Raw genomic sequence first — 22,079 nt, forward strand, 5'->3', positions numbered from 1 at the left:
GGTGAACATTTCAAGAGGTATGTGGGATGGTGGAGAAGAGGAGAGGTGCAGGCACTGGTGCCACCCACAAGGATGGCGCCTGGGATTGTCTGCCCTCTCTTACTACTCCACTGATCTCTCACACACACGGTGTGACACCAGCTGCAAGTACAACAGGACATGTTTATCCACTCCTACCCCATTTTGATGATCTGTGCAACTTTCTTTAAATTAGTTACCTTATTTTCATACTTCTGTTACTCTATCTACTGAATGATTACTTCTGGTCAGTCTTTACCTGCGAGGCACCAGGGCACGGGCCACGGCTGGAAGCAAAGGAAAGCATGGAAGACCCATTTCAGAATTTTGAATTCACACCAGCAGATGTTTACAGAGAACTGTCAAGACTCAAGGTGAACAAAGCCATGGGACCGGACAATTTGCACCCATGAGTGCTCAGAGAGCTATGCGATGTTCTGGCGAAACCGTTAGCCATGCTCTTCAATCTCTCCCTAAGTACGGGAGAGTCCCCCTGGACTGGAAAACAGATAACGTCGTTCCTCTGCACAAAAAGGGTTGCAGAGCAGAGGCTGCGAATTACAGACCAGTGAGTCTCCCATCAATAGTGTGTAAACTCTTGGAAACTCTACTTAAAGGTAAATTAGACACGATATTGGATGAGGGGAATCTAAGGGATCCCTGTCAACATGGATTCACTAGGGACAGGTCATGCCAATCCAATCTTATCAGCTTCTTTGATTGGGTGACAGGAAAGCTAGACTCGGGAGAGTCTCTGGACATAGTGTATTTGGATTTCAGTAAAGCTTTTGACAGTGTCCCACACCGTAGACTATTAAACAAGATGAAATCGATGGGGTTAGGTGAGAAACTAACTGCTGGGTCAATGATTGGCTGAGTGGAAGACTTCAGAGGGTGGTGGTCAACGGCACCCTCTCTGAGACATCGGAGGTGACTAGCGGAGTGCCGCAGGGCTCAGTCCTGGGACCATCCCTTTTCAACATATTCATAAGGGACTTGACCCGAGGGCTTCAGGGTAAAGTAGCACTGTTCGCCAACGACGCCAAACTGTGTAATATAGTAAGTAAAAGCAATCTCAAGGATAGTGTGACGCAGGATCTGATCACATTGGAAAACTGGTCCTCAACATGGCAGCTGGGCTTCAACGCTAAGAAGTGTAAGGTCATGCATCTCGGAGGCAGAAATCCATGCAGAACATACACCTTGAATGGAGAAACACTAGCTAGGACTTCAGAAGAACGGGACTTGGGAGTAATCATCAGTGCAGACATGAAGGCTGCCAAACAAGTAGAGAAGGCCTCATCCAAGGCAAGGCAAATGATGGGATGTATCAATAGAAACTTCATCAGCTGCAAACCTGAAGTCATAATGCCACTTTACAGAACCATGGTGAGACCTCATCTGGAATACTGTGTGCAATTCTGGAGGCCACATTACTGTAAAGATGTGCTTCGAGCTGAGTTGGTCCAGCGGATGGCCACTAGGATGGTCTCCGGACTCAAGGGTCTCTCATACGAAGAAAGACTGGGCAAATTGCATCTCTATACTCTAGAGGAGCGCAGGGAAAGGGGTGACATGATTGAGACATTTAAGTATGTCACAGGTCATGTTGAGGTGGAAAACGACATATTCTTTCCCAAGGGACCCTCGGTCACAAGGGGGCACCCGCTCAAACTCAGAGGAGGGAAATTTAGTGGGGCACCAGGAAGTATTTCTTCACAGAAAGGGTGGTAGATCACTGGAACAAACTTCCGGTGCAGGTGATCAAGGCCACCAGCGTGCTCAACTTTAAGAATAAAAGGGACATCCACGTGGGATCCCTACGAGGGTCGAGTTAAGGAACTAGGTCATTAGCACTCAGACTTAATGAGGTGGGTCAGTAGAGTGGGCAGACTTGATGGGCTGTAGCCCTTTTCTGCCGTCGTCATCATCATCATCTTTCTATCTTATCTATCTATATGCTCCATCTTTGCTATGCTGTTTTATTGCATATTGTGTTGACATTGCAGTGTACGTAGCATACTATACCATACTTTGTATTGTAATTTGAATATTTTTACTGCAGTAAATAAATTCTAATATATAAAATGAGGGGACAGAGAGAAGTTAGAGCTAAGAGAGTATCTGTCTGAGGGGCAGCTCTGAGAGGAAAGACCAAAAGAGTGAGTAAGGTGTGAGGGCAAGAGAAAAGGGAGCAAGAAATTGTGTGTCAGTTGCCAATTTACTCAATTCCAAGAAGGAAACTTTAAACCACTCCTGGCTTTCTGACAACCCTATCTTGGTGTATTTGGGGAACCTCCATTGTGAATTTTAGTAGATAGAATTATGGACTATAAACCCCAGAGCAGTCCTCTTTCTGAAACTAGGTAACTTGGCATCTCTGGTGTATGTAAGAATGAGTGAAGGAGAGAACCAAGGAGGGTGAGATTGAGGGGCAGAGAGGTAAAAATAAGAGCATAGGAACAGTGAGGGGGACGGGAGATCAAGAATGTGGTGATGAGTAAGAGGGGAGAGCAAGGATTAAAATGGGCAATCAAGGGAAAGGGAAGGATGGGGAAGAGTAGGGAATAAGAGGAGTGAGCAAAACGAAAATATGAAGGAGAGGATCAGAGGTGGCAAAAAATGGATGAGGAGAGGACTCTAGTTTGGTGAGTTAGTGGGAGAAGAGGAAGAAAAGAATCCAGGATGATAATGTAGGAGAAAAAGACTCCTAGCTGGGTAAGCAGCATTTTAGAAACATAGAAACATGATGGCAGATAAAGGCCAAATGACCCATCCAGTCTGTCCGTCCGCTGTAATCATCATCTCTTTCTCTCTCCAAAAAATCCCACATGCCTATCCCAGGCTCTTTTGAATTCAGACACAGTCTCTGTCTCCACCATCTCTTCTGAGAGACTGTTCCAAGCATCTACCATTCTTTCTGTAAAAACGTATTTCCTTAGATTACTCCAGAGCCTATCACCTCTTAATTTCATCCTATGCCCACTCATTCCAGAGTTTCCTTTCAAATGAGAGACTCGACTCATGCGCATTTACATTACATAGGTATTTAAATGTCTCTATCATATCTCCCCTCTCCCACCTTTCCTCCAAAGTATACAGATTGAGATCTTTAAGTCTGTCCCCATACGCCTTATCACGAAGACCACACACCATTTTAGTAACATTCCTCTGGATCGACTCCATCCTTTTTATATCTTTTTGAAGGTGCAGCCTCCAGAATTGTACACAATATTCTAAATGAGGTCTCACCAGTTTTATACAGGGGCATCAATACCTCATTTTCCCTCATTTTTCCCTCTCCCTATGCACCCTAACATCCTTCTAGCTTTCAGCATCACCTTTTCTACCTGTTTGGCTACCTTAAGATCAACACATACAATCACACCCAAGTCCTGCTCTTCAGTCCTGCACATAAGTTCTTCACCCCCTACACTATACCTAACCATGGATATTCAGTGGTAAGTCTTGGCAATGGTGATGTTTTTAGTGACATTAAATTAATATAGACACAATTTTTGTTTAGGGGAGGGAAATTTTTGTTTACTAATAGTTGGCAATCCTGCTGAGGAGATCTTCCGGAATTAATCTAGCTACCTCTCCTCCCTTGTAACCAAAAAAAAACCAACTGTTATAACTTCACTGGAAATGTCCAGTTAGCTCTTTTGTAATCCGCCTTGAACTGCAAGGTATAGGCGGAATAGAAGTCCCTAATGTAATGTAATGTAATGTGGATGAAATGCCCCTAAGATCATACCCAGAGTCTGTGACAGAACCGGGGATTAGAACCGAGGTACCGGGAGATAAAGTGACTGTCAAAGTCATGCCCAGCGGGGTCAGTGACAAAACTAGGAACTACAACTGAGGTACAGAAAGTGAGTCCCCTGAAGCCATACCAGGTATTAGCGTGGAGGCACAGTAAAATAAAGTGATTCCCCAGAGTGCCAAGGATAGAGTTTGGGATTAGAACTTAGGTACAAAAAGACAGCAATTTGCTCAAGATAACACAGGAAATCTAAGGCAGAACCCTGGATTAAACTTCAGCCTTCTAATCCTAGTCTCGCCATAATCTACAGGACTTAACAAAGATCTAGGCTTCCTTTCCCACTACAAAGGCATTTAAAACTGCTTTGTCATCTCTATGTCTCCTACTCACCAAGAAACCCCTCCCTCTTCCTATGACCCTATCCCTGAAATGCTTTCATGGTTTCCTTATATATACTGATATTTGTCAACATTTGTTTATTTCTGATTTGAAGAAGGGTTACCTTTCAAAGCTCATCATAAAATACATTGAATTAGTCCAATAAAAAAGGTATTACCTTATTTCTTTTAGGTTTTTTTTGGTTTTATTTCTATATATTGCCATGATCTCTGAAAGGTAATAGGGTGTGTGTGGGGGAGGGGGAGGTCAATGCACACACTTACCCTGAGTTACCAATAAGAATGACCTTAACATGTGACCTTCCAAACATGGCACAGTGTAACAAACCTGTAGGACATGAAAGGAAGAATTAAGGATCAGAGTGGCCCACAGACCAAGAATTTGTTACTAGTTTATTGGTATTTAATATCCTGCCCTTCAAAACAAATCAGAGTGGTATACAACATTTCTGTGCAATGTTCTACAAATACAGATACAGGACAGTCCCTTTCCTATAGGGCAGGGGTTATCAAGCGAGGCCTTGGGACATACCCACCAGTCAGCTTTTGAAGATGCCTACAATTAGGGTTATCAGATTGCCTCTTAAAAAAAAAAAAAAAAAAGAGGCCACCTGACCCTGCCTCATTCCGCCCCCAGCTCCGCCCCATCCTACCTCCAAATCCACTCCATTCTGCCCCTAGCAAACCTCTGTCTCATTCCCCAACTATGTCGATGGCTGTGCATGCGTAAAGGGCCCCTAGGCGTGACCCTGAGCTGGGGGACTTCCAAAACTCAAACTGCTGGGTTTTGGAAATCCCTCTAAAAATAGGCCATGTCCGGGTTTTCCCGGACATCTAGTAACCCTACCAACAATAAAAAGGCATCAGCAAAATTTGCAGTCACTGCCTCCACTGTATGCAAAACTTTCTAAAACATATTAATCGTGGATATCTCAGAAACCAGATTGGCTCGATGTGTCCCAAGTATTAGGCTGAGAGCCCCTGTTCTAGAGAGCATACAATATAGACACGTCAAACATACAGGAGAAAAAGAATGTGGGAATTTCATTTATGGAGAAAACCAAAACTGATCTGGGAGAAAAAGGTTAAGATTTAAAAGCAATCTAAAAAAAGCTGTGTTTGTGAACTGGATTTTAACATAAACTCAGTGAGGGAGCATAACATAGGCTCTCTTTTACTAAGCCGTGATAGAGGTTTCTACTGACACTCGTAGGAATTCTATAAGCATTGGAGCATTTTTAGTGCTCTGGTAGAAAGGGAAAGAAACAAGGGAGTCGCTCAGTGAGAGATATTCCAGGGGAAGGTGCAGGAAGAAATCAAAGACAAAAGTAAAACTTTAGAGCCCAGACACTTTGCAAACACTTACATACATGTATGTTTAGAAATGAACCTGAAACATGTTAAAACCCACAGGAATCCCGTTTTCTTTTAAGTGCAGCACAAGCTGAACTCCCCACGAACACAGCGCCAGGTTATTTTGACTATCTGGCATTTGTCTCCTATCTCAAAGTTGAGGAGGAGGAGAATTCAAATCCTATTATTAACTAGCAGAGGGTGCCTTTGGGCCAGAGGTGTGCCTAAAGAGTGAGAGAGAGCTATGTGAAATGTTTATTTTTCCTCAGGCACCAAGGCTGCTGCTGCCAGATTTGAAAGAACACACTTGTGCTCTGCTGGCTTCCTTGGCTTAAAGGCTGAAAACCCCCTGTTCCAGCATCTGCCCCTTTTTGACCCTGTCTTCCCTTGACACCTTTTCTATCCATCCTCCAGCTTCCCGTTTACCTTTCCTCTCTCTGGCCTCTTGAGTTGGTGACAGGGCTGATTTGCTCTTGTCCTTTAAGTACTTCAGGATCCTAGTTCTGTGTAAGTAATAAAACTGTGAAGAAGAAAAACACAGCTGCAGAGAAGTTCCTGGTTCCTGATGTAAGAGAAGGAGGAGGAAGATGGGAAGGAGGGAGGGAATGAGTGTATGTATTTAAGAAATATAAAAGCAGAAACAACAAAAGTTAATCTTATGAGTCAGCAGTACAATACTTTTTTTTATATATATCTTTATTCATTTTAAAGCTAAAAATAAGTGCAACATATTATACAGACACTAGTCTTTAAGCCCGTTATATTAACAGGTGCTAGAATAGATGTGTCTGTCTGTCTGTCTGTCTGTCTGTCTCTCTTTGGCCGCTGTCTGTCTTTCTCTCTCCTCGGCTGTACACCACCACCCCTTGCCTGCTCCTCCTGTCTAGCAGTAGCCCTTCTCCCTTCCTTTTACCTCCCCCCTGTCCAGCAGTAGCCCTTCTGTGTGTGTCTTTCACTCCCACCTACCTTTTTTTTTTTTTTAATCATGGGCAACCGGCACACAGTAACTGCTGCTGGATATAGTAAACCGCCACGCACACACTCGTAAACCCACCGAACGTACCGAACGCGCAATAACATTTCTCTGCCGGCCACGGAGCTACTAATCATGGAGGCAGGGATCACACAGGTAGGAATGCGCATGCGCGCTTAGGTTTTATTTTTAGTGATTTTACACTTTAACAGCACTTAAATTGTATCAAATTATATTTCATGACAAATACACATATCATCCCCCCCTTTCTACATATCCAACAATTGCACTCAAATAAAAAGTATTTCCCCACCCTGGACGTGTATGTTCAAAGGGCAAAATCACCAATCACTCCGTTCAAAACCTTGTCAACAGCTCCCAAACCTCCTTAAATTTCCTATAATGTCCCTGCTGTATAGCAATCATACATTCCATTTTTTAAATATGGCATAAAAAGACTCCCACCAGAAATTATAATTTAACTGGTCCCAGTTTTTCCAGTTCTTCAAAATAAGTTGTATGGCAACCCCAGCAGTACAATATTTAAACTGCACCTCAGACAGGGGGTGCAGAAAAGTTCTCAGCCCAATCAGGAAGAGAATGACTATGGCTCAATCAATGATCTGAATACAATGTCAAAACAGAGAATTTCGTTTCTGCAAATTGGCACAACAAAATAAGATAACTCCACTCTTTTCAGCTATAGAGGCAAAATAAGGCTCAGAATTGAGGAAGTTGGTTGGTTGGGGGTGAGAATTTTTCAGCACCCCCCTCCTATGTTTTAGAAGTCTTACTATCACTGGATTTAAATTGATAACAGAACTGAAAAGTAGATTGCAGCCAATAAAGACCTCTAGTTCATTCAGTATGCTCTGTTTTTAATTCCTGCTGCAATAAAAACACCACCACCTGATGTCTTGCACTACCCTTTGATTTCCCACTGCTAGGGATCCTCTATACCCAGTCTAGACTTTATCCATCTCCCATGTCTGTCCCAGCCTTTAACCTTTGCTTTCCATCACAGTCCCAGATTTGACTCTTCACCCCCAAATATTTAGATCAAGGGTAGGGAACACCGGTCCTCGAGAGCCGTATTCAAGTCGGGTTTTCAGGATTTCCCCAATGAATATGCATTGAAAGCAGTGCATGCAAATAGATCTCATGCATATTCATTGGGGAAATCCTGAAAACCCGACTGGAATACGGCTCTCGAGGACCGGAGTTCCCTACCCCTGATTTAGATCTTCTGTGCCTACTCCTTGCGCTTTCATTACCAATGATCCCTCTGTACCTCAAAGGTTGATAACCCCTTACATTTCATCAATGTGATACTTCCTACCTGTCCTAGGCTTTACCCCTCATTCGGTCACCACTGAGCATTCTATGTATTTGTCCCATGACTTATTCCGTCACCACTGAGATTTCTATGTGTCTGTCCCATGACTTATCCCCTTATTCCGTCACCACTGAGGTTTCTATTTATCTATCTCATGACTTATCCATGCATTTGATCACCACTGAGCATTCTATGTATCTGTCCCATGATTTATCCCCTTATTCCGTCACTACTGAGGTTTCTATGTATCTGTCCCATGATTTATCCCCTTATTCCGTCACTACTGAGGTTTCTATTTATCTGTCCCATGACTTATCCACGCATTCAGTCACCACTGAGCATTCTATGTATCTGTCCCATGACTTATCCACGCATTCAGTCACCACTGAGCGTTCTATGTATCTGTCCCATGATTTATCCCCTTATTCCGTCACTACTGAGGTTTCTATTTATCTGTCCCATGACTTATCCATGCATTCAGTCACCACTGAGCATTCTATGTATCTGTCCCATGACTTATCCACGCATTCAGTCACCACTGAGCATTCTATGTATCTGTCCCATGATTTATCCCCTTATTCCGTCACCACTGAGGTTTCTGTTTATCTGTCGCATGACTTATCCACGCATTCAGTCATCACTGAGCATTCTATGTATCTGTCCCATGATTTATCCCCTTATTCCGTCACTACTGAGGTTTCTATTTATCTGTCCCATGACTTATCCATGCATTCAGTCACCACTGAGCATTCTATGTATCTGTCCCATGACTTATCCACGCATTCAGTCACCACTGAGGTTTCTATTTATCTGTCCCATGACTTATCCATGCATTCAATCACCACTGAGCATTCTATGTATCTGTCCCATGACTTATCCCCTTATTCCGTCACTACTGAGGTTTCTATTTATCTGTCCCATGACTTATCCATGCATTCAGTCACCACTGAGCATTCTATGTATCTGTCCCATGACTTATCCACGCATTCAGTCACCACTGAGCATTCTATGTATCTGTCCCATGATTTATCCCCTTATTCCGTCACCACTGAGGTTTCTGTTTATCTGTCGCATGACTTATCCACGCATTCAGTCACCACTGAGCATTCTATGTATCTGTCCCATGATTTATCCCCTTATTCCGTCACTACTGAGGTTTCTATTTATCTGTCCCATGACTTATCCACGCATTCAGTCACCACTGAGCATTCTATGTATCTGTCCCATGATTTATCCCCTTATTTCGTCACCACTGAGGTTTCTATGTATCTGTCCCATGACTTAACCACGCATTCAGTCACCACTGAGCATTCTATGGACCTGTCACATGATTTATCCCTTTATTCGGTCACCACTGAACGTTTTTTATGTGTATGTATTTATTGAAAGCATCATAGAGACATGAACATTTTGTGGCATTCAAATAGACAAGCAAAACCAATGCAAATCTAAAACCTTCCACAAAGATAACAAAAGCTTATTGCCAAAAAAGCATTAATAAATTGACAACCTACATGTTGCCTAATACAGCAATAATTACAAGAGCATATAAAATAGTCAGCTGTCATTTTATTTGTAATGCCCTATCTATCAACACAACCAGAAAGAGTGGTACAATAGTGAATAACAATGAAATAACAGCATAATAACTAACAAGGACATAATCCATCTCTATTGTCTCCATTAATACCTGTTTTTGCTTTATAACCCCAGCGTGAAATCTTTGCGTGAATTGTGCCAATGTAGGCACTTTATGCCACCTAACGCCATTTCTGGCATTGGCCACACCTACTTTGGCATTCGGCAGCCTATAGCACCTACAAAGGCACGATTCCAGTGCTTTTATTTAGGCACCAGTAGGCACTTTAACCTTGGCATTTTTTTTGCCATTTCTAATGGCATTCTTCAATTAACTTGGGCGCCGGTAGGACACCTGCCAGCGCCTAAGTTTAGGTGTTGGTTTTAGAATTTCCCCTAAATTGAATAACATCCAGATTCCTGGACTTTCAATGAAGTCCTATTTCAGACTTTGCCACCTCACTCGTTTTAACTTCCCAGCACATGGTATCTCACCTTCATGTGTCCAGTATTGTAATATTGATTTCTTAACCAAAAGCAGAGCCAAATAAAGAAATCATCTCTGCCACATGGTAAATCCTTGCTCCTCTAGAAGGGGATAGGGATTGACTTGTATACCGCCTTTTTGTAGTTATACAACCACAATCAAAGCGTTTTACATCAGGTACTTCAAGCATTTTCCCTATCTATCCCAGTGGGCTCACAATCTATCTAATGTACCTGAGACAGTGGAGGATTAAGTGATTTACCCAGAGTCACAGGGAGCAGTGCAGGGTTTGAACCCACACTCTCCTCCTTACCCACCAACAAAGTTTTATAGTCCCATCAAAGGAGTAGTTCCATATGTCTTAGGGCAGGGGTGTCCAACCTGCGGCCCCTTGAAGTATTTTGTGCGGCCCCAGTTGAGGGTGATGCAGTGTTTTCCTCTGCTGCCCCCGGGTCTTGCTGCAGCATTTGTGCGGCCCCAGAAAATTTTTTTCCGGCCGATGCGGCCCAGGGAAGCCAAAAGGTTGGACACCCCTGTCTTAGGGTATTCTAGAAAGGAGTGAAGAAAAGTGCCTACCGCTCTTTTACATCTAAGACATGCTATCCTCCCAGATCCTTATTCTGGCTCTCTTCTCCCTCGTGACAAATGCTCAAAAAAGTATCTTGAACTGGATTTCCTGCAATGCAGCTGATTTAATAAAATCATCGATGAACAGACCTAGAAACCTGGCAATAGAATATCCCCCCCCCCAGATCAGAATTCCCACTTATCTTATAATCAAATCTGTTCGGGGTATGGCATATTTGAGGAGTTTTGTACCATGTTGAGAGAGAATTCAAATATAAAGGTAATTTGAGAATACACTCATCTATTTTGCCAAAATGCCAATCACTTCCAAACTATTGTTGAAGTGAAGACTGATAATGTCTAGCTTGCATATGTGCTAAAAAGTGATTATTAGGAATTGCACATATATTTCTAAAGTGTGTGAATGAATGGAAAGAATGAGTCCCCTCCAAAAACATCTGATGTAATTTCTAATACCCCCTTCTAACACAATCTGAAAATGTAGTGTCACCCAATCCCGGGATAAGCTCCAAGTTACCCACTAGCTACAAGAAGGGGGAAACTGCAGGTGTCTTTCCCTGCCTCCTTCTTCACCACCTCCAAGATAAACGAAATAGTTGCAAAACCTGGAATTTTGAAGGCAAGTCTCTCTGGTCCAATGTAATGTCATGTATAGTAAATTAATATAGGTGAATGGAGCACACCAGCTCTCCATCCATCCTGGAGATAAATATCTGTAAGATCCCATTATTCCTTCATAAAGAAATGGTGTGGCAGCCATGTTAGTCTATTTTTAAAGATATTTCTTTTTATTTCTACATATTTTACATTATAGACAAATCTCAATAGGACCACTACATTGTAGAGTCTCAGATCCAGGATCCCTAGACCCCTACTCTTTTAGCAAAGATAAGTTTGCTTTAACTCATTTCTTGTTCCTCCAAATAAAAGAGCCCAGAACAGATTGCAATTTTTTTTAAATCTCTCTTTAAGATCCGAAAAGGCACTGTTGGAAGTGGATAGAGGCGCTTCGGAAGCATGACCATTTTTACCAGTCACTTTACCCACTAAGGATAGTGGAAGTTCTTTCCAGGCAGCACATAAACATTTGATTTTTTTTCTATATGATCTAGAATGAAGCATTGGTACATAACCTTTGAATCTGTGTGAAGAAAAAATCCCTAAGTATCACATGGGTTTATTAACCAAGAGGATAACCAAATGTGCATGCCAGGATTCTGTCTGTACTCCAAAAACATAACATAAAATTTTATTTATATACCACAATATACCGTGAAGTTCAATGCACCGGGGAGGGAAAGGATTTCCATTTTGGACTGGTGGGCCTACGAGTGGGACGGACTGAGCTTCCCTCCTGCTCCAACTTCTCTGAGAAAGTACGGGGGGGAGGGGGTTTGGAGGGTGGGGATGGGGTTTTGGAGGACCTCTAGTGGCAGGAGGGAGTGGGTATCCCTCCTGCCTTTTTTTCAGGGGGAAAGAGGGAGAGTAGGGGATGTTTGGGTGGTGCCTAGCACAGGGGTGGGCCTTTGGTGGCAGGAGGGAGTGGGCATCCCTCCTGCTGTTTCGCTGATTCAGGGGCAGGGGGGGGTTAGTCAGCATGGCAGAAGGGAGTGGGCATCCTTCCTGCCATTTTTGTCTCATGTGGGGGGGGGGGGGGATGACAGGAGGGAATGGCCATCCCTCCTGCCGATTTTCACTAGCGCGGGGGGGTGGAAGATTTCCAGTGCCACGTTCATCAGGGGTCATGGGGAGGGTGGTCATTGGCAGAGGAGGGGGCTTTTTTTTAATGGGGCAGATATTGTGCATGTATAACAAGCACAGCAACTGTGCCCATTTAAAAAAAGGGTTTCCTGCCCCAACAGCTGAGCGGCAGGAGACTTTCCCCCTGCCTCTCAGCTGTTCGGGCTTCCCCTGCTGGCTCTGCGCATGTGCGAGAGTCACTCTCATAGTGATCAATCAGACGGCAGAGTCGGGGATTACAATGAAGATCCGTGTGAATCATTTGCATGCAAACTTTTTAGTGTATCAATAGCTCTTTCTGAATCGGCCAAAAATCTGATCAGAGCAGACCCACATGGTCTTACCAATCCTCTTAGTTCATCTAGGCTTCAGTATTCTCAGTTAACTCTAAGGTACCACAAGGCGAGGGGGATCAAACAGAGGCTCAAGGGAAGATAGCCCAGGAGGGGGCCGGTAGGGTTAGAAAACCCAGAGGAAAAGCGGGGAAGTGGGGTGGCGGGGATGTGGAGAAGCTGAAAGCTAAGAGGGTAAAGGCTGAGGGCAAAGCAGAAGCACAGGGAACGGGAAAACTGCCCGAAATTCAAGAGCAAGTGGCCCAGGTAAATGCAGAGGTGGAAGAAAAACGACGGAACCTGAGGTGCTTATACGCAAACGCAAGAAGCCTCATGGCCAAGATGGGTGAACTAGAAGTCGTAGCCAAGGGGGAGGACCTGGATATAATTGGAATTGTAGAAACCTGGTGGACAGAGGAAAATCAATGGGATGTGGTGCTGCCAGGGTACAAGCTCTACAGGAGGGACAGGACCCACAAGAAGGGAGGAGGCATAGCACTATATATAAAGGACTCTATCCACTCGGTCGGGATGGATATGGCAACAAAGGCAGAGGGGCTGGAATCGCTATGGATCAAATTACCCGGAAACAAGGGTGTGGGCATAAAACTGGGGCTGTACTATCGACCACCTGGTACGCCAGAAGGAGTCGGACACGACTTGGAAGCAGAATTGAGACAGGAATGCAGGACTGGAAGTGTAACAGTGATGGGGGATTTCAACTACCCGGGAATAGACTGGAGTACGGGTCACTCCAACTGCACTAGGGAGACAGGATTTGTAGAAACTGTGAAGGACTGCTTCATGGAGCAACTAGTCAAAGAACCGACGCGAGGGGATACTACTCTTGACCTCATCCTAAATGGATTAGGGGGGCCTGCTAGAGGGATAGAAGTGGGAGGACCACTAGGCAACAGTGATCACAACACGATCAGATTCACATTAGAAAGAGAGACACCCATAGTAAGGAGGACCGCAACAACTGCGCTGAATTTCAAGAAAGGGAACTATGTTGCTATGAGGGAAATGGTGGGGAGGAAGCTCAGAAACATCTTTAGGATGGAGACTGTGGGAAGCGCCTGGACCCTATTCAGGGACACCCTGCAGGAAGCACAGAGAATGTACGTCCCCAGTTTCAGGAAAGAACAAGCGATCAAAGGACCCGGTTTGGATGTCAACAGAAGTAAAGAGGGCGATAAAGGACAAAAAGGTATCCTTCCGGAGATGGAAAAAGGACCCAACGGAGGAAAATCACCAGGCGCACAGGAAATGCCAAAAGGAATGCCACCGGGAGGTTAGAAAAGCAAAAGGGGAATACGAAGAGGGGCTGGCCAGAGAGGCGAAAAACTTCAAGGCATTCTTCAGTTACGTTAAGGGGAAGCGACCAGCGAGAGAGGAGGTGGGGCCGTTGGACGATGGGGATAGGAAGGGAGTGATTAAGGAGGATAAAGAGGTAGCTGAGAGGTTGAACACGTTCTTCTCGTCGGTTTTCACGAGCGAAGACACATCTAATATACCGGACTCAGAGGAGCTCATGAGTGGGGAACAGGCTGAAAAATTGGATCACATAGAGGTAAGTAAGGAGGATGTCCTCAAACAGATAGACAGGCTAAAATGCGGCAAATCACCGGGCCCGAACGGGATCCACCCAAGGGTTCTGAAGGAACTAAGACAAGAAATAGCGGGCACAATCCAGCATGTTTGCAACCTATCCTTGAAAACTGGTGAGGTACCAGAGGACTGGAAATTGGCGAATGTCAAACCTATCTTCAAGAAGGGATCGAGGGGTGACCCCGGGAACTACAGGCCGGTGAGCCTGACTTCAATTATAGGGAAGATGGTGGAAGCTATGATCAAGGATGGCATTTGCGAGCACATCGAGAAGAATGACCTATTGAGAACAAGCCAGCACGGATTCTGTAAGGGAAGGTCATGCCTAACGAACCTTCTGTACTTCTTCGAGGGAATAAGCAGTCGGGTGGACAATGGGGAACCCATAGACATCATTTACCTCGATTTTCAAAAGGCTTTCGACAAGGTGCCACATGAAAGGCTGCTTAAGAAGCTGTGGAACCACGGGGTGGGAGGGGATGTGCACAGATGGATCAAGCACTGGTTGTCAGGCAGACTGCAGAGGGTCGGAGTAAAGGGTCAATATTCTGACTGGCGGGGAGTCACAAGCGGTGTGCCACAGGGGTCGGTGCTGGGGCCGTTACTCTTTAACATATTTATCAATGACCTGGAAAAGGAGGCAAAGTGCGAGGTTATAAAATTTGCAGACGATACCAAATTGTGCGGCAGAGTTAGGACCAGGGAGGAGTGTGAGGACCTACAAAGAGACCTGGACAAGCTGGAAGACTGGGCAAACAAATGGCAAATGCGCTTTAACGTGGACAAATGCAAGGTCATGCATATAGGGAAAAAGAACCCGTTGTTCAACTACAAATTGGGGGGGGTATTGTTGGGAGACAGCAGACTTGAGAGAGACTTGGGTGTGCTGGTGGATGCATCACTGAAGCCATCTGCACAGTGCGCAGCAGCCTCGAAAAAAGCCAACAGGATGCTTGGCATCATAAAGAAGGGCATAACAACCAGAACATGGGAAGTCATCATGCCATTGTATTGAGCGATGGTGCGTCCACATCTGGAATACTGCGTTCAGTATTGGTCGCCGCACCTCAAGAAGGACATGGCGGTACTTGAGAGAGTCCAAAGGAGAGCAACGAAAATGGTAAAAGGGCTGGAACACTGCCCATACGACGAGAGGTTGGATAGGCTGGGGCTCTTCTCTCTGGAGAAAAGGAGGCTCAGGGGAGATATGATAGAGACCTTCAAGATCATGAGGGGCATAGAGAGGGTGGATAGGGACAGATTCTTCAGACTGAAGGGGACAGCAAATACGAGGGGGCATTCGGAGAAACTGAAGGGAGATAGGTTCAAAACAAACGCAAGGAAGTTTTTTTACACCCAAAGGGTCGTGGACACTTGGAATGCGCTACCGGAGGAAGTGATCAGGCAGAGTACGGTACAGGGATTCAAACAGGGATTGGACGGATTCCTGAAGGATAAAGGGATCATGGGATACTGAGGGAGGAGCTGGGATGTAACACAAGTATAGAAAGCTAACCAGGTAATGAGTATAGAAACCAAACCAGGTCGTGCATGTGCAAGACCGGAGGGTTAGGACTTCGATAGGAAGACAGGACTTAAATGAGAAACCAAGGTGGCAAGGGAGCCCCTTCTGGTGATACAGACAGGTCGTGACCTGTTTGGGCCGCCGCGGGAGCGGACTGCTGGGCAGGATGGACCTATGGTCTGACCCGGCGGAGGCACTGCTTATGTTCTTATGTTCTTATGTCTGAAAGTTTTCCAAAGTTTTGAACTATCTGCAGTGCTACCGGTAAATGTTTTGGGGCTTAGTCTAAAAATAACATAATATCATCTGCAAAGAGTAAGTCTGCCTTCTGTGCCTCCAATCCTAATGCCTTTGAGGTCCATGCTTTGCCTAATCTTTATGGCCAGTGGTTCAATGGCCAAGAGGAAAAGTAACGGAGACAGAGGGCACCCCAGGCATGTGCCCCTTCCAAGCGTTCCATCAGTTTGTCAATGACCACAAGCTGTGCTTGTGGAAAAGTATAAAGCCCATTAATCCATTGTACAAAATTCCCCTGTAGGCCATATGCTAACAGATCCCAGAACAGATATTGCCATGATATACTATCAGACTTTATCCATATCAAGGCTAGTATTAGCTGAAGTGTCACCCCCTCCCTCTGTGCTCATGCAAAGCCACCAAGCTAGGCTTTTAGGAGATTCATGGAAGCATGTCAATTAGGAACAAAACTCACTTGAATTTTTTCTATTATCAGAGGTAAATATTTGTTTAACCTGCTGCCTGGCCATTATCCCAACTAACATCTTAGCATCTTGATTCAAGAGAGAAATGGGTTGATAGGAGCCCACCTGTAAGGGGTCCTTCTCCGGTTTGGACAACAAAGTAAATTTGAGCTCCACATTGAGGCGCCTTCCAACAGCATCTGGTAGTAATTACTTTAAAAGCTTGGCAACTAAGTCAATCAGTGTCTATAGTACTTTGGCCTAAATCCATCAGGTTCAGATACCTTGGCTAATTTGAGATGTTTTATACCCTGCTGATTTCCTCAAGGTAGATGGAAGCATTAATGGCATCAGGTTGGTCTGGCATAAATTGAGGTAAGTTTAAGCCCCTGAAGAATTTATCCCTATCTTGAAGTACTCCCTCTGACCGTACAGCTCTACAAACTGCCATGATCTGAGACACTCCTCTGAAGCAGATATCCTTTGGGTCCTTAACAGCAGTAACAATCTGCTTTTTTTATAGGGTCTTACTAGGTTTGCTAGCATTTTCCCTGATTTGCCTCCCCACTGGTACAAGTTATGTTTTTGAAAATAGATGTCTTGTTGAGCCCGTTTATTAAGTCTTGTTGAGCCCGTTTATTAAGTATATTATCAATTAGATTGATGTTTTTTAATTGTGATGGGTTCAATTACTAGTTGATCGGTTTTTAGAAGAAAACTGCTGTAGGCTTTTTTATATATATTATGTGTTTCTCTTCATTAGACTTTTTAATATTTTAAATTGTATAATAGTCTCTGCTGCAAGTGATTGTTTACGATGTATTGTTTTTTTATTATGAAATTGTATCCTCTTCGCTGAATTGTTCAGTTTTATTCCTTGTTGTGAACCACCCAGAACTGTTGGTAGGGTAGTATATAAGAAAATAAATTATTATTATTATTAATCTGAGACTTACAATTTGCTGCTTGATGCAATCTTGAAAGTGGACTCTATGAATCCTCCACTAAGTACTCAATTGTGCAGACAGGTTCAATAATACCTAATTTTCTTGCTTCTTTTTCTGTGCTACATAAACTATTATATGCCCCTCATCACTGCCTTAGAAGCCTCCCAGAAAATATCCGTTCCCACTTCAGGAGTGTCATCTATAGTCAAGCCAATTTGTCAATAAAAATTCATGAAAGTCCAGATCGTTATATAAAATCGGGGAAAATTCCCAAGAATTCTCTCTCATATCCGAAGTAACTCACATTGTCACTACCAATCTTTAAACCTATCCAAACAACACCTTAGACACCAATACGTAATCTAATCGAGGCCTTGATGCTCTAAAACTTTTCATTAGAGTTGTTAAAGCACTCTTATTGGCACAGAAAGCTGCCCTGCTGATGCACAAAAGGATTCTCTATGGCTGCTAACCAATCATTACAGCAGCCACCGAGACTCTTATGCTAACACATTACAAAGGGCTCATTAGTATTCTAATGAACATTCCAAGTAATGCACAGCAGGGAAATGCATGGATCCTACCATGTAGTCTTACTTTCTTGTCAGTGCCATCCCTCCTTCTCACCTATCCCCCTCCCACCGAGCACCCAAAAAACACCTGGTTGTCCAGTGGGATACCCACATGGCCATATGGGCCAGGACCCCCTCACAACCCTTTTTTGTTGAAAAGTTCAGCAGGAAGGATGCCCACTCCCTCCTGCCTCAGGCCAACTCTTCAAAATGGTGGCCCTGCCCTCTCCTGGGATGTATTGAGAGGGGCCTAAGGTCCTGATTGACTCAGGTATCTAAGGCTCATCCCCAGGGGGAAGACCTTTAGGTGCCTGAGCCAATTGGGACCTTAGGCCCCTCCCAGTAAATCCCTCCTCCCCACATCTCAAAATCCCTCAGGTTCACCACCCTCCCTCTCCCACCTGCATCAAAACAAACAAGATAATATTTACTCCCATTGTTCCCCTTTTACTATGTGTTGTACTAGTACAGTCCAACTCCTCGCATCTACGTTGTTGGCCAGCAATGGCATAATGGCCTATTTACATACGTCCAACAGTCCACCTTCAGGCATCAGTACTGAGGCATCTGTTCTTTAATAAAGCCATCCTGAGATACCAAAAAGAAGGGCATATTGTAACTAAAATATTATCCTCATAGAGGAACGTGACCAACTTAATGTAGGATGGGTCCATCTCTCCCTTGTGGAGTGTCCACCAGTGGAAACATGCCACATATGTCTCTCAGGCCAAAAATAAATTAAAAAACATCCCTCTACATATGTCCCTCTGCTCTGTCGTACAAACCTTCAGTGAAATATTAATAATGTGGAATAAAGATGAATGGAGGACTGGGAAAGGAATGAGAAGGAGAAGGGGAATGGGAGAGCTAAAAGTAGTGGATGAGAGAAGATGGAAATTTAATAGCTGAAAAGTAAAAAGGAGTAGAAAGGTGAGAAAGAGTGTAAATTGTGAGTTGATAGAGGCAGAAAAGAAAGAGCTAAAAAGAATATAAGAACATAAGAATTGCCGCTGCTGGGTCAGACCAGTGGTCCATCACACCCAGCAGTCCACTCATGTGGCGGCCCCCAGGACAAAGACCAGTGCCCTAACCGAGACCAGTCCTACCTGCATTCGTTGTGGTTCAGCAGGAACTTGTCCAACCTTGTCTTGAATCCCTGGAGGGTGTTTTCCCTTATAACAGACTCCGGAAGAGCATTCCAGTTCTCTACCACTCTCTGGGTGAAGAAGAACTTCCTTACATTTGTACGGAATCTATCCCCTTTTAACTTTAGAGAGTGCCTTCTCGTTCTCTCTACCTTGGAGAGCGTGAACAACCTGTCTTTATCTACTAAGTCTATTCCCTTCATTATCTTGAATGTTTCGATCATGTCCCCTCTCAGTCCCAGCTTCTCTAATCTCTCACTATACGGCAACTCCTCCAACCCCTTAACCATTTTAATCGCTCTTCCCTGGACCCTTTTCAGTAGTACCATGTCCTTCTTCATGTACGACGACCAGTGCTGGGCGCAGTATTCCAGGTGAGGGCATACCATGGCCCGGTACAGCGGCATGATAACATTCTCCGATCTGTTCGTGATCCTTTTCTTATTCATTCCTAGCATTCTGTTCACCCTTTTCACTGCTGCTGCGCATTGCGCAGATGGCTTTATTGACTTGTTGACCAATACTCCCAAGACTCTTTCCTGGGGGGTCTCTCCAAGTACCACCCTGGACATTTTGTATTCGTGTATGGGATTTTTGATACCGACATGCATTACCTTACACTTATCCACATTGAACCTCATTTGCCATGTCGCTGCCCATTTCTCGAGCGTGGTTATGTCGCGTTGCAGATCTTCACAATCCCCCTGCGTCTTCACTACTCTGAATAACTTTTTATCATCTGCAAATTTAATCACCTCACTTGTACCCATTCCCAGATCGTTTATGAATATGTTGAAGAGCACGGGTCTAAGCACCGAGCCCTGCAGCACCCATACAACAACCATACAAGAAGCAACAAACCGCTATGTAAAATCAGAAAGTAAACGGCGAAGGAACAATAAGCCACAGTGGTTTACTGCGGAGATCTCAGACCTGATCAAGGAGAAGAAAAAAGCATTCATCTCTTACAAACAATCAGGGAAACAGGACTCTAGAGCAGGCTACCTGGCCAAATCAAAAGCCGTCAAAACAGCAGTCAGGGAGGCTAAATTCCTCATGGAGGAGTCTCTAGCAAAGAACATCCAGAAGGGAGATAAATCCTTCTTCAGGTATATCAGTGATAGAAGAAAAAACTCAGGCGGGATTGTACGTCTTAGGAAACCAGACGGAGACTATGTGGAAAAGGATTCGGAAAAAGCCCAACTATTAAATGAATACTTCTGCTCAGTCTTCACCCGAGAAGCGCCAGGGCTCGGCCCTCAGCTACAGACAAGGGTTGGCTCAGTTGACCCGTTTAGTAACTTTGAGTTTACACCCAGCAGTGTCTACGGTGAGCTGTCAAAGCTCAAGGTTAACAAAGCAATGGGGCCGGACAACCTGCACCCCAGGGTGCTTAGGGAGCTGAGTGATGTCTTGGCGGAGCCACTGTCCACGCTCTTCAACCTCTCCCTTAGTACAGGCAGCGTCCCGTTGGACTGAAGGACGGCTAACGTCATTCCACTCCACAAGAAAGGCTCAAAGATGGAGACAGCAAACTACAGACCAGTGAGTCTAACATCGATAGTGAGCAAACTAATGGAAACTCTAATCAAACACCAATTAGATAAGATCCTGGATGAAGAGAATCTACGGGATCCCCGACAACATGGATTTACTAAGGGGAGATCCTGCCAATCCAACCTGATCAGCTTCTTTGACTGGGTAACGGGGAAGCTGGATATTGGGGAGTCCCTGGACATTGTGTACCTGGACTTTAGCAAAGCATTCAATAGCGTACCACACCGCAGGTTACTGAGCAAGATGAGTTCTATAGGATTAGGTAACACATTGACGAAATGGGTTGGGAGCTGGCTTGGAGGTAGGCTCCAAAGGGTGGTGGTGAACGGCACCCCCTCTGAAATGACGGAGGTGATTAGTGGAGTACCACAGGGCTCAGTCTTGGGCCCAATCCTATTCAACATCTTTATAAGAGACTTGGCAGAAGGGCTTCGAGGTAAAATAACATTATTCGCCGATGACGCCAAACTGAGTAATGTAGTGGGCAAATGCACAACAGACAAAGATTCAGTGCCCGACAACATGATGCATGACCTACTCCTACTGGAGCGATGGTCTAGGACATGGCAACTCAACTTCAATGCCAAAAAATGCAAAGTTATGCACCTGGGCAGCCAGAATCCATGCAAGTCTTATACCCTTAATGGCGAGATCCTAGCAAAAACGGTAGCAGAACGAGACTTGGGGGTAATCGTCAGTGAGGACATGAAGTCTGCCAATCAAGTGGAGCAGGCTTCGTCCAAGGCAAGACAAATCATGGGCTGCATACGAAGGGGTTTCGTCAGTCGTAAGGCGGAAGTCATTATGCCATTGTATAGATCCATGGTGAGGCCCCACCTGGAATACTGTGTGCAATTCTGGAGGCCGCATTATCGCAAGGATGTGCTGAGACTGGAGTCGGTGCAAAGAATGGCTACCCGGATGGTCTCGGGACTCAAGGATCTACCATACGAAAAACGGCTTGACAAATTACAGCTATACTCGCTCGAGGAGCGCAGAGAGAGGGGGGACATGATCGAGACGTTCAAGTATCTTACGGGCCGCATCGAGGCGGAGGAAGATATCTTCTTTTTCAAGGGTCCCACGACAACAAGAGGGCATCCGTTGAAAATCAGGGGCGGGAAACTACGAGGTGACACCAGGAAATTCTTTTTCACTGAAAGAGTGGTTGATCGCTGGAATAGTCTTCCACTACAGGTGATTGAGGCCAGCAGCGTGCCTGATTTTAAGGACAAATGGGATCGGCACATGGGATCTCTTCACAGGGCAAAGGTAGGGGAGGGACATTAAGGTGGGCAGACTAGATGGACCGTGGGCCCTTATCTGCCGTCTATTTCTATGTTTCTATGTTTTCACCCCACTGGTGACGTTCTTCCAGTCCGAGTATTATCCATTTACCCCCACTCTCTGTTTCCTATCCACTAGCCAGTTTTTAATCCACGTGAGTATTTC

The 22,079-nt window shown here is 44.7% G+C and overlaps 1 protein-coding gene across 6 annotated transcripts in view; it reads right to left on the minus strand.

The window, feature by feature from the left end:
* The window catches only part of LOC117349240 (ras-related protein Rab-7a-like), a 42,177-nt gene that overhangs the window by 9,766 nt on the left and 10,332 nt on the right, over positions 1–22,079 (minus strand). For 2 of the 6 annotated variants that reach the window (XM_033922449.1, XM_033922457.1), the window contains exons 2-3: positions 5,962–6,097; positions 4,447–4,510 (exon numbers count right to left, since the gene is read on the minus strand). In XM_033922449.1, coding sequence (XP_033778340.1) covers positions 4,447–4,493 — 47 coding nt within the window. In that variant the 5' untranslated portion in view covers positions 4,494–4,510; positions 5,962–6,097. Of the gene's footprint in view, positions 1–4,446; positions 4,511–5,548; positions 5,665–5,961; positions 6,098–22,079 lie in introns of those variants that run through there. The other 4 variants (XM_033922465.1, XM_033922474.1, XM_033922484.1 and 1 more) reach the window with 4 other exon arrangements.

This window comes from Geotrypetes seraphini, chromosome 1, assembly GCF_902459505.1.
Source record: "Geotrypetes seraphini chromosome 1, aGeoSer1.1, whole genome shotgun sequence".
In the NCBI taxonomy this organism is placed as follows: domain Eukaryota; kingdom Metazoa; phylum Chordata; class Amphibia; order Gymnophiona; family Dermophiidae; genus Geotrypetes; species Geotrypetes seraphini.